The 12,605-nt window shown below is 38.5% G+C and overlaps 1 protein-coding gene across 10 annotated transcripts in view; it reads left to right on the top strand.

Annotated features, from left to right (window-relative positions):
* KDM4C (lysine demethylase 4C) overlaps nt 1–12,605 on the top strand; it is a 432,363-nt gene that overhangs the window by 366,664 nt on the left and 53,094 nt on the right. For 4 of the 10 annotated variants that reach the window (XR_002731805.2, XM_023213144.2, XM_023213143.2 and 1 more), the window contains one exon: nt 11,299–11,349. The exons of the other annotated variants lie outside the window; for them this stretch is intronic. Coding sequence is in view for 3 of the 4 variants with exons in the window: in XM_023213144.2 (XP_023068912.1) it covers nt 11,299–11,349 (51 nt within the window). In the remaining variant the exon portion in view is untranslated. The remainder of the gene's footprint in view (nt 1–11,298; nt 11,350–12,605) is intronic. 10 annotated transcript variants of the gene reach the window in all.

Raw genomic sequence — 12,605 nt, 5'->3', positions numbered from 1 at the left:
CTACTATCTCCTACAGATCCGCTTTCAGCTTGGTACACTTTGTAAAGACTGGGGGAAACATCATGTAATTTATAACATTACATGAGGCAGCTTTTCCTGATGACGGAAAAATTTTTGTGTTCATAAATTGCCTTTGCTACATTTTCTGGGGAAAGCACTATTAGTACTGTATTTCTGAAATATATTTCTCTAGTAGCTGTTTCTTATCCATTCTTCTTCCATGAGACTCCAAGTATGGATTCCTCCCCAAAGTGTTTGGGAACTAAGCAGAAGGAATTTATAGAATCTGGCAACTTTGGTTAAGAACATTGTGATTTGCTCCTATTGCTTTAAATGTTCTTTCCTTATCAAGCATAGAAAAGTTCAGATTCACTCAAATATTTCTCTTTGTGTCAACTGTGAATGCTAAGAGATATGCTTCTTAGAGCAGAAACTGTAGTTTGTCTGTGTTCTCAACCATGCATTGATTATTTGAAAGTAATGAGCAATTGCCGAATCATAGCAATGAAAACTATAAAATAAAGTTCAGGCTAACTCGGCAGCCTAGCCCAGTTGTTTTACAGAGTAGTGGAGGATGCCTGTACAATTTAGGTGAAATGAAGTATAAACCTACTGTTGCTTCAGTAGAATCTCCATTTTTACTCACTTTAGGGTTTTTGAGTCCCTTAGTTTTTATTTCTCCCAATTATTTGCTATAAAGCATCCAAAAGGACCATTTTAAGGAAAATTCTACTATTTCATTAGTGTCATAAATTATTATTTTTTAATTAATATATTTTTAAAATAGATCTAATGTTGCGCAGGCTGGTCTCAAACTCTTGAGCTCAAGAGATCTTTTAGCCTCAGCCTCCCAAAGTGCCGGGATTATAGGCGTGATCCACTGTGCTCAGCTAATTATTTTAAGTATATGAGCTTATTCATTGTTTATTGAGCTTTGGATATAAAATTATTTTGAATAATTGTATAAAATTCATCTGATTTATTAACACATTATTCCATCAAGCAGTAAGCAGAGTTTATAATTAGAATAGGCAGTGTTTGAAAAAAAAGGGTAAAAATTCTTAAAGATGGAAAAGAATATGTCACAGGAAGTACACAGCTGATCCCTGTTATTTCAACCTAAATTTTAGCATGTGTTTGCCAGCGTTTTTGTCAAACACCGTTTTTGAATGTCACTGCTGTGTTTCAGATGTAAGGTCTCCTTCATGTGTGCACATGAGTGTATACTCATCTGTCAATGTGTGTAGTCACGCTGTCCACTTCACCACCCTTTGCATGATTCATTATAACCTATTTTCTGGCTATATTTCCAAAGGTTCCACTTGGATATATTCCTAACCCAATTATCTGAATGTTGCACAGATGTTTGTAAGGAAAAGACAACACAATACATAGTAGTTATGAAACTGGAAGCCTTGGAAATGTATTTTTTCTTCAAAGCAAATAGCTACCTGTAAACCATATACTTCTGCAAAATATAGCACCCCACTGGCCGTCTCACACTTGAGTAAACTAAACAGATGCCCAGTGGAAGGGATGCCTGAATAACAGAGGTGAGAAGATGGCATGCAATGTTTTTTCCTGGCAAGTAACTTAGTAAACTTTCATATTAGGTTAGAATAATCTTCATATTTAATTCACTGCAATGAACATGGCCTCTTGATACATCTTATGTGAGGTACATAGTGTTTTTTCTTAATATTCTTTCCTCCAGAAAAGTATGACATTTAAGTTGTATTCATAGTTTTAGAAACCTTAGAAGTCGTGGCTGTTAACATGGAGACAGATACCTATTTAAAAGAGAAGAAGAACTTTTATAGAGAAAACATTGCATTGGTTAATTTATGTGATTTTGTGTATTTTTCCTTTAGTATTATTGTAGCTAGGTCAGGACAGTATTTGTTGTTGTTGTTGTTGTCTTTTTGTTTCTATCAGCCAGCACTTGGCTATCCATAGGAGCAGCTTGGTATAAATTTGTTAAAATAATTATCTGATGCTAGGGAATGGGACTAGTGGAGAAGAACAAGAACTAGTGTTTATTGAGCATCTTTTATGTCAAGTGTGTGTTAGGTATTTCACATATGCACGTTATTCAGAGCAGTGTTTTTTGTGTGTGTAATGGAAAGCAGGGTGGGTAAGGTAGCTTCTGTATTGGCACCTCCCATTCTAGAAACTCATCTGGGATCTTGTTATTCCACCATCTGTCCCACTTTCATGTGTCTTCTAACACTCATCTCAGTAATACAGCTGAGTCCTTGCTCAGCACTTACTGAATGCTTTTTTGTTTTTTATTTTTTGGGGACAGGGTCTTACTCTCTTGCCCAGGCTGGAGTGCAGTGGCACGATCTCAACTCACTGCAACCTCCGCTTCCTGGGCTCAAGTGATCCTCCCACCTTTGCCTCTCGAGTAGCTGGGACTGCAGGTGTGCGCCCCCGTGTCTGGCTAATTTTTGTATTATTTGTAGATACTGAGTTTTACCATGTTGCCCAGGCTGGTCTCGAACTTTTGGACTTGAGCGATCTGACCACCTTGGCCTCGCAAAGTGCTGGGATTACAGGCATGAGCCACCGCACCCAGCCTGAATGCTTTTTCCAGCCTCTGGGTCTTTAGGCCAGTTTTATTGCAACTCCTTCCTGTCATCATGAGGCAGGGGCTTAGGACAGGAGAGGACACCACAATACACAGTATCTGCTGAAGGGCCCAAAGCAAGAACTCTGTGGGTTAACCTATGACTGTATAACTAATCTTGGGGTGATGATGTAGTGGGCTACCTCTCATTGCTAACAACAGTGAAACATTCTAGGCCTCATTAATGTGGAAAGATGGATGTTTGAGGCTTCCAAATTCTATACCCTAGAATAATAGTTCTTATCCTGTATTGTATTGTAGAGCACATTATGCTTTCAGTGTCTGTTACTGAGAAAATACTTAATGAAAAAATAAGAATCAGTATACTTTTATGTGAATTTATTAATTATAAAAGGCCAAGCAGTATTTCAGGTTGATTATGGATTGATAGGGAGAGACTCCAAAACACTCACTCCCACTGAACATTCCCGTTTAATTAGCCAAGGATGCAGAATTGTAGCAGAAGTGGATTCAGCAAATAGGGTAGCAGTGAATGCAGCCTATAATAACAAAACTTCCCCCTGGTCCTGTTTCCCTAATGGGCATATGCAATTTTGTTTATGTGTAGGCTGTTGCCAGATCTGAAACTAAACATGGATTTTTGCTATACCATAGGCTTTTATACTTGGGTCTCATTCAGGAAAACTGAGTATCCGTGCTTCTCGTTTTAATAAAATTTTTATAAACATGAAGATGCCCTAGTTCTTAAACCAGAATCAAGGTCAACAATACCATATAATCAACTAGGGGGAGAAAGTAATTCTGTTCCCAGATGGGTACCTAAACGATATCTCTCTCCAATTTTCTAGAATTTTTAGAAAGCCTGTTTTCCTCCAGAGCCTACCCCTGATTCTGGTTTATACATTTCAATCCAATTCGTTCCAATAGGATTTTTGGTTGGAAGACCAGAATTACATGTCACCATATATGCATTTCACTATATTGTGCCCCTTGGGTGTAAGACGGGTGGTCAGATAATTGTGTTTTTGTAATTGAGCAGCATTCAGCTAATTTATATCCGTGGTTAGGACTTTGCTTAGCTTTACTTTATATTACTTGACTCTTCTTTTAAACGTCATCATGGTTTGTAGCCTTTTTTGAGCCCATTTCATACCAGTTGACCAAAATTTTCTTCTTGATGTTCTTGCTCCACTTGGGCCTTTTGGAGCCTCTTCTAGGTGACAGCTTTATTTCTAATTTTAAACCACTTTTAAATGGTTTGACTGTGTCCCCACCCAAAATCTCATCTTGAATTATAACCCCCATGTGTCAAGGGCAGTCCAGGTGGAGGTAATTGGATCATGGTGGCAGTTTGTCTCACAAGATCTGATGGCTTCATAAAGGGCTTTCCCCTTCACTCAGCACTCATTCTCTTTCCTGCTGTCCTGTGAGGAGGTGCCTTCTGCCTGAGGCCTCCCCAGCCATGTGGAACTGTGAGGCAATTAAATCTCTTTCCTTTGTAAATTATCTAGTCTCTGAGGTTCTTTATAGCAGCATGAGAAGGGACTAATCCATACTTCTAGACATCTTTGAAACTACCTTTGTTTTTTCTCAGCGGGAAATGCCGAAGTTATCTTGGTTTCTATTGTACCAAACTTGGAATCAGTGATTCATCAAAGAGCCCTGGTTCTGTTTTATGGGAGCTCTACTAGAGAACAAATTTGCCATGACAGGTGCACATTACCATGTTTTGTTTCGTTTGAGTGCTGGCTAATTTAGTACTAGAGCCACTTTAGTGACAGAGCAGATGAATAGTATTTTTTTCAAATGGTTCAGGGTTCATGTTGATATGTCCAATTTACCTGGCTTTAATAAATTTATTTTTACATTGTTCTAACTTGAGGGCTTATTAATGCAATTTCTCCTTTCCTAAGTGATGCCTAAAGATTTGGACCTGTTTTTCTAAAATTCTCTTAACTCTTCCTGGGTTTGCATGGTTTAGCAGGTGGGAGTGAGGTATGGATTGGGCCTACCACCTTCTCGTCCTCTGTGTGCTTGAATCCAGAGCCCTGTATGTGCACATACTCTTCCACAGGGGACCTCTGCTTTTCAGGTCTCTTTCTTTAAAAGCAAAGTTTACACTTCCTTTGAAGACAGTTTCCCACATTTGAAAATATTTTAAACCTATTGAAGAAGGGATGAGAGTGGGGTAGAAATCTCAGAAACTGACCTAATCCCAAGATTTTTAAACTGTCCTGAAACCAAGGAAAATACAGCCGCTTTTCACTTTCAGTATTGGAGAGAAACTGATAACTAATACGGCAACTATACTGCTTGCTTTCCCTTTCTTATGCCAGCACTTGTTTAGCCAGATATAATAAATATGGCTTATCACAAAAGTTAGTTATGGAGAACTTTAGTTAGACTGCCTTAAAACTGTTCAGTTCGATATATGTAGGGACCGTGAAGCATCCTGGAAGTAAATGTAACTTTTTTTCTTTAAACTTCTCCATCTGACTTCATTCTTGCTGATCAGACCTTATTCACACAACTGTTTCAAGCAAACATATATATATATATATTTTTTTTTCTTTTTTTTTTTTTGATGAGACAGTGGTGAGACACATTTATTTAATACAATGTGATAAGCTGCATTCTAAAGGCTTTTCAGATACTAACTTATTTAATCTTCAGTGCCCCATTCATGGTAGGTATAGGCTGAGCATCCAAATCCAAAATGCTCCAAAATCTGAAACTTTTTGAATACCAACATGACACACAAAGGAAATGCTCATTTAAGCATTTCAGAATCCACAATTTAAGATTTGGGAAACTAAATCAGTAAGTGTAATGCAGACACTCTAAAATTCGAAAAATTCTGAAATACTTCTGCTCCCAAGCATTTTGGATGAGAGATGTGCAACCTGTACTATTATTATCTTTTTATTTATTTTTTTAACAGATGAGGAAACGGAAACAGAGTTTAAGTTTATGTAACTTGCTGTATATTACACAGGTAGTAGGTGGAAGAGCCAGGATACAAAGCCAGGCAATCTGACTCAGAGTCCAGGGTGTTCTAAGCACAGGGAATAGTGTGTGCACAAACTTCCTCAAAGGCCTGGTGTATCTGAGGAAGGCTGAAGAGTTCAACGTTACTGGGTCTAAGACATGTCAGGTTTAGGGGGAGTCAGGATGGAGTGGTGAGTGGGAGAGTGAAGCTGGTGAAGTAGATTGGGTGATCAGAGATTGAAGACTGTCTTTCATAAAAAGTGAAACCCCCTTTTTATATGTCCCTGAATTAAAATTTAAAAAATCTTCTCCCATCTTCAAATTAGGGAAACGTTCTTGGCTAAACAAGGATCCGTTTTTAGGGACAAGGTGAGGGACAGGAAGGATTATCCTTTCTAGAGGAGATGGGTCATGGTGAGGAGAAGATTGTTTTGGGGAGGCCTCCTGGGAGCAAGACCCACAGGTACTCAGTTCACCCCTTGGTGGGGTGCAAACGTGTTACCCAATAGCTGTCTCTCACATGCGCCCACATGCACAAAGTGAATCATGCTGAGAGCAGGCAGGAGAGGCTATTATTTATCTTGTTTCAAGAGTTCCTCAAAGTAGGGAAGATTAAAAAGAAAAAAGAGTTTCTCATTCAGGCATTACTCTTGAGACTTTCCTTCCTCCATGTTCCCCAGGGGAATTCCTTGGACTCCTTTGCCACTGCTTCAGGCAAATTTAGGGGAGTTCTGCTTTATTCTACAGTGGATGGTCCCATGCAAGGTTTATGTGCGGGCAGTATTAGGAAGCTCAATCTTGAGGCCAAGTGGGAGTGGATTAGAGAGTAGAAGGGATTGATTAGAGGCAGGAAGCTGATGCTCCAGAGCAAGTGAGAAGAAACAGAGACCTGGATTTCCACCATGGCCATGTCCCAAGATGAGGAGAAGGGTCTTGATTATGGGGACACTTTGGAGGTGGAATTATAGGCCTTGGTAAATCAGATGTAGGGGAGAACGGAGAGAGAAGACCCTAAGGGACAACCAGTTAATTATAACTGTTTATGAGTAGGAATTTTGCCTACTGTCACTTTTGGTGTGCCCATCTAATGCCAGTGAGCTTGCCCTGGCCCCCACAGGGCTGATACATCAAATGTAGCTATAGGTTGAATCTATCCTTTCAATTTCCTTTTTATTTTCCCTCACTTCGTCTGGAGCTCACTTCCATGGCTTGATACTGTCTTCTTTTAGTTTCTGCTTTCTCCTTTTCATAAAGTGAACCAGAGTTTAGCTAACACTCATCTCACAGTGATCTGAATGGTGTCATTTCCATAAATCCTCATCTGTGTCTCTAAGATCCTGGGTGTCTTTGTGTTTTGCTGATGATAGAATTGTTTTTCCTTCAATAATTTGGATATTGCAAACTAAAATTCTGTTTAACAAAGTTTGTTTTGACCAGCTATACTCTTTTTTCTCAGACTTGTACATAATCATCTAGTTTTTGCATATGATTTGTTTCTTCTACATAAGTTTTTAAACAAATGGTCTGCTGAATTTGCAGTGTTATTATTGACAAAGAGAGATTTCTGACCAAAGCAAAGGTATGGAGTAAAGAGATTTCTTAGCAAGGACTTAAAAAAATCTACAGTGATTCAGACCTGAATCTGATCAATATTCCTAAATCTAACACACATTTTTAAAAAGAAATCCCTCACCTTTCTATCAACAGAAGGGTTTTGTTGAGCTCTCTCTCCACTTATCCCAGTGATAGGAAGTGAAGGTTAGATTTGCCTGGGAGGAGGAATATTTAGCATAGACCTTTTAGAATATTTATATTCAGAACCTATCTTTTTCTTATTCACATTATCAAGTAAAGCCAGAGAAGATAAAATTTTTCTTAATTTTGCTAGGAAATGTAAATATATCCCATTAAACAGTTTTAAACCCTATTCAGTACCCCCTAATTTGTGTTCCCACTGCTGATCTTTAGCCATTTCCATAGGAAGGGCTGGATCAGTGAGTATTGTGCTTCTCTCCCTGTGCTTTCTGTTGATAGGGCAAGGGCTTAAGGAGAGCCGCTGCAAACCCCCATGCTCACAACAGCCTGAACATACTCTACGAAAGAAGGCAAGGGAGTTTAACGTGATTTTGGAAAGATTACTCTAAAAATGGTTGAACTCTAGGCTATTCTTGGTACTAATGAAAAATAATTTCCCCATCATTTGATGAGCTCCTATTATGTTGATGAATCTTCAAAGTCGGGAAAATGAGCTTCAGAGGACTGGTACTTCTCAGAAGTCTGGATTCATGAAGGCTCGTGCTAGAGAGCATCAGGAGTTGCCAGCATCTGGGAGTGTGGTGTAGTCAAAACAATTTTGACTCCAGGCAGTCCTGCATCCTGGTTCCTGCTCTGCTTCTTTACTACTTGCCACTTAGAACCACGCTGAAGTCTTGTTGAGAGACTTACCCGTATCTTAAAGCCCTGATAAATACTGATGTGAGGCCAAATGGATCCCAGGATGAACATATGAAATTGCTGTTTTTTAGGTTAAAACTGGTTTAATACCAGTAATTTCGTAATATTTGATATAAAGCATATTCAGAGGAGAGGGGCTGCTACCATACTATTCCTTAAATTCTGTTTTCTGGGGAGAGATCCTTTAGGCCTGGTTCGTAGTAGTTAACATCTGAAACATACTGAAACATAGGAAGCACCGAAAAATCTTTCTGCAGCTATGCTACTCTTCTTTATTTTGGAAATAGCTGACATTGTGCATGTGAGCTAGGAATTCATGTTCCTGAGTCTTGTCACCCTCAGGGACAAAAACACAAAATTTTATCTGTTCTGATATGTATGTGGGTACATTGAGAAATTAGTAACAATTGATAACGTTTTAAACTTAATTGGAATGAAGGGAATTAGCACCTATTTAGTTATGAATAATCACATCAGTATATTAGCATTTTCATTAGTAAAACTTAATAACTTTCATGTCTCTCAAAATATGGCTTTAGTTCTGTGTGTAATAATGTGGTTTCAGAAAAAATATTTACCTAAATTTTTTATTCTGTCCTTATAAAACTGCAAATTGACCCTGATTTTTAAAAAATTCAAGACAAAGGCATTTTGGTGTAGGTGTTTGATTTTTATCACAAAAGCAGACCCATCAGAATTCTTAGGTGAAACTTGTCAGTGCTGTGTTTTCTACTTGGCTCTGTCATTTCCACCACAGAGTGCACTGTGGAACCCGGGAACCCCTTAGCAGACCTAGATCCCACTGTGGGGGCAACTGCATTAAGAAATACTTACATGGGGCTAGGTGCAATGGCTTCCACCTGTAGTCCCAGCACTTTGGGAGGCTGAGGCGATATCAGCCTGGGCAACATGACAAAAACCTATCTCTACCAAAAACACTAAAATTAGCTGGGCGTGGTGGTGTGCGCCTATGGTCCCAGCTACTTGGGAGGCTGAGGCTGTAGGATCACGTGAGCCCAGGAGGTAAAGACTACAGTAAGCCAGCATTGTGCCACTGCACTGAAATACAGCCTGGGTGACAGAGCAAGACCCCAATCTCAAAAAAAAACAAAACAAACAAACAAAAATAAATATTTACATGGGACACTTGATACTTGACAACTTCAAAGGCCAACTTACTGAGGAAAATCAACTCTTCCATTCCAAGGACCACCTATTTGTTTTTTTTTTTCCCCCTAGATAAGGTGTATTTTCATGTAAAATGCTTGCTTGCTTTTGCGCGGAATTAATATTTCTCAGATCCCAGGAAATTTTAAGCTTTTCAGCAATTTGTACTTTTTTAAAAAAATAATTAAGGCATACAGAATCGTCTGATAGCTTGTTAAGAAAATTAAGTAGTGACACTAATCTCATATTTTAATATTGGTATTAGAGTCAAGCATCGTAGATACAGTAGAAAAATATAAATGGAATGTGTCAATAGACACATAACAGCAAAGGGTATTTGACATTCCAACATCTTGTAATGCGTAAGAGGCAGGATATTCAATTCCTTCACGTAGAAAACAGTAATTAGATGCCATAGCCATAATGAAATCCTTAGATACTGACAAAATGTAATGAAAGTTTAATATTTTTAAGACTATTAACTGCAAGCAATAGAAAAGGCAATTAAATAACTTCCAATATTTCTAACTAAAAGGCTACTCTCCAAGTCTTGATTGTGTGCCCACTTTCAACGAATATGATACGCAAAACTCTGGATTAGCTCCAAAGGCGTCCTGAAGCCTCTTGTCAGGAAGCCAGTGATTCCAGAGGAATGCCTTATCTTCTTTGTCATATCCTTCCATGGAATATTGGAGCATCCATGGGCTTTGCACATTTCTCACATGCAAGTCAATACCTCTTTTCTTTCCAGGGAAAACAGGCAGTTTCTTGACCATTGCCAGTCAGAAGTTGGCATCTTTTCACCTTGAAGTGTCACATGTCCTTTCTTGTCTTCTCATCCTACGCTGGTGTAGTGGGTCAGTGAAATTATAATATCTGAAGAAATGTAAGAAATTCCTGCTTCTTCTGGAATGATTCTCTGAAATGTCATTTTGGTTTCTCTCTCAACCATTACTGGGCAGACCTGGCACTCGGAAGCTTTTGGTTGGAGCAGGAGACAGGGAGAAGTGAAAGTCTCTTCTTTGTAAGCCTCAGATACCTTAATGAGTTATTTTCCATTTTGTTTGTCCCTCCTTGAGTGGGCCTTTTAGTTAAGTTTGTTCACCTTTCCCCATACATTTCTAGGAATTAGAAGAAAATACAAAGTTTGGAAATCCTTACATTCCACAACTTTTAATTATACCTTAAATTTGGAGAACAGAGCAGTGTCCTTACTGCATCTGAGAAAGTAACTTTAATTGAGGTAATGTGGACCACCTAAGGTTATATGGACCTTAGGTGATTGAGAACAGGAGGGCCGCAGGCAAGAAACTAGGAAGGATGCAGTTACCATTACAGCATCCCAGTTCTTTCCCATCCTGCCCCCACGTACCTCTCTTTCATGCGCAGTGCTGGGTACATGGGTCCACTCAATTAACACTAGACAATCTGACAGATGGATTTAGTTTGCTGATTAATACTGGACTTTAAACACTTTGTGGATTTACCCCTTTTGAGTAACATTGGCAAGATAGGCAGAATATACACTCCTGCTGTGGATGTGATGGCCAGTAGAAAGCTTTTGGCTGTCTTTCCTTTCACTGTACCTTTAGTTGCTTCTTCTGAAGTCCAGAGAAACCTAGGAAGTTTGTGTTTTCTCTTTCTCTGTCATTCTGTCCTGATGTAAGCAGTATGTCTTTATAGGTACAATTACCTCTTCCTTTCTAATTTTGTCTCCTCCTAACATTTGTATAGTGTGTTTTATAGTTACACATAGTACATTATCTCATTTGATCTTCATAGTAAACTTGTGTATGGTACATATTATGATTATACCCATTTGACAGATTATGAAATTGAATTTCAGAGAGGTTCAACAGTCTTCGAAAGTTACAGAATATTCAGGTTGTCAGAATCAGAGCACATGGCATTTCATTTAGATTGTGCTGTTTTAGTAGTCATTTTTCTAATTTGAGACTATGACTTGGATTTGTTTACATGGTATTATGATTTACCTGAACTTCCTTCTTGGTGGTACAGAAAATCTGTTAAACTGTTTAATTAGATTGTTTTGCTTTGGGTTATCTTGTTCAATAACAAAATATTTGCATCTATTTTAGGTGTGTTTAACCCATTCACCAACTGTATTTGAGAGTCAGAAATCATTACAGGTAGGAGTTACCATTGAGGAATACCCTGTGTTCCTTGCTTCTCTCGTTTGAAAGCGTCCCATCAGAAGTCATTTAAAGGAAAATTATCTTATTGTTGAGTAAATACTTTTCCTTCCCCTTTTATTCTCTTCAAATTGTAATTCCTCCAACTTTGTTATTTATTTTCAACATTGCTTTGAGTATTTTAGGTTCTTCACATTTTCATATAAACTTTAGAATCATCTTGTTAATTCCCCCCCCACACACACACACACACACACTGCTGTTAATGATTGGGATTGTGGGAATCTATTGCTCTTCCTAAATTATATTGTTGGCACCCAAGAAGCCTGAAGAACTCCTGACATAAAAAAGCCCAAGGGGAAGCTTCTGGGGCGCATCTGGGGACTCACTGATTCTCTAGCAACAGTAATGAAATCAGATGTGACTGTAGGTGAAGCTCATGCCAGGTTTTAGCTTAGCAGTGGCCGAGCTCCACCAGTCAAACTAATGTGAACTCTTGTCTCTGCTCGTTATGAATTAAGTTGCTTACTATTTAGAATACGTAGCAAGCAGGTGGTGCGTTCCTGTTGAGAGGTTGCCACATTAACACAGTGAGGCGAAGATTCTGCTATATCTAAAGATGGTTCTCTCTTCCCAGTACTCTTCACTTACCAAACAGGGCCACTACCTCCAAGGTGAGCTCACGATTCAGATGGAAAAAAATTAGTTTTTCTCAGCATCTAATGCAGCCTATTTGTGCTTCTATAGACATTAAAGTGAATAAGACCTTAAATCTGCTGGGAATCTGCTTACCACCATTTCCCACTGTATTATATGTTTGTAATTAAAAACCCATGAGAAATAAAAGTACACGTGAACAAGCAGACATATGGAAAATTAAATACTTGTGACGTTTTGTTGAGTTGTATGTGTGTTTGTGCTGTAAGAGCAATTATTTGTTCACGAACTCGCAGGGATTTAGGTTTTTCTGGGTAGAGGATTTTTACATAGCTCTTGTAATTTACAAAGAAAGCTCTCACTATGACAAGGCAAGTTTAGATGAGTGACTCCTGCTGCATACCTTTGGTAAAAGAAGAACTGTTTGTATTGATTTATTTATTCCAATCCTTGTAGAAATTTTTATCAGATGGATACTTTGAAAAAATATAATATTATTATTTCACAAGTTACTAATTCATAGAAATTAAGGAGAAATAACAAGGTTGAGATGGTGAAAGGGTCATTGTGTGCAAATGGAAATGTGCTGTTTGGCC

This window comes from Piliocolobus tephrosceles, chromosome 14 (assembly GCF_002776525.5).
Source record: "Piliocolobus tephrosceles isolate RC106 chromosome 14, ASM277652v3, whole genome shotgun sequence".
NCBI lineage: Eukaryota > Metazoa > Chordata > Mammalia > Primates > Cercopithecidae > Piliocolobus > Piliocolobus tephrosceles.
The sequence above is the reverse complement of the archived record's forward strand: the minus strand, read 5'-3'. Positions and strand labels throughout refer to the sequence as shown.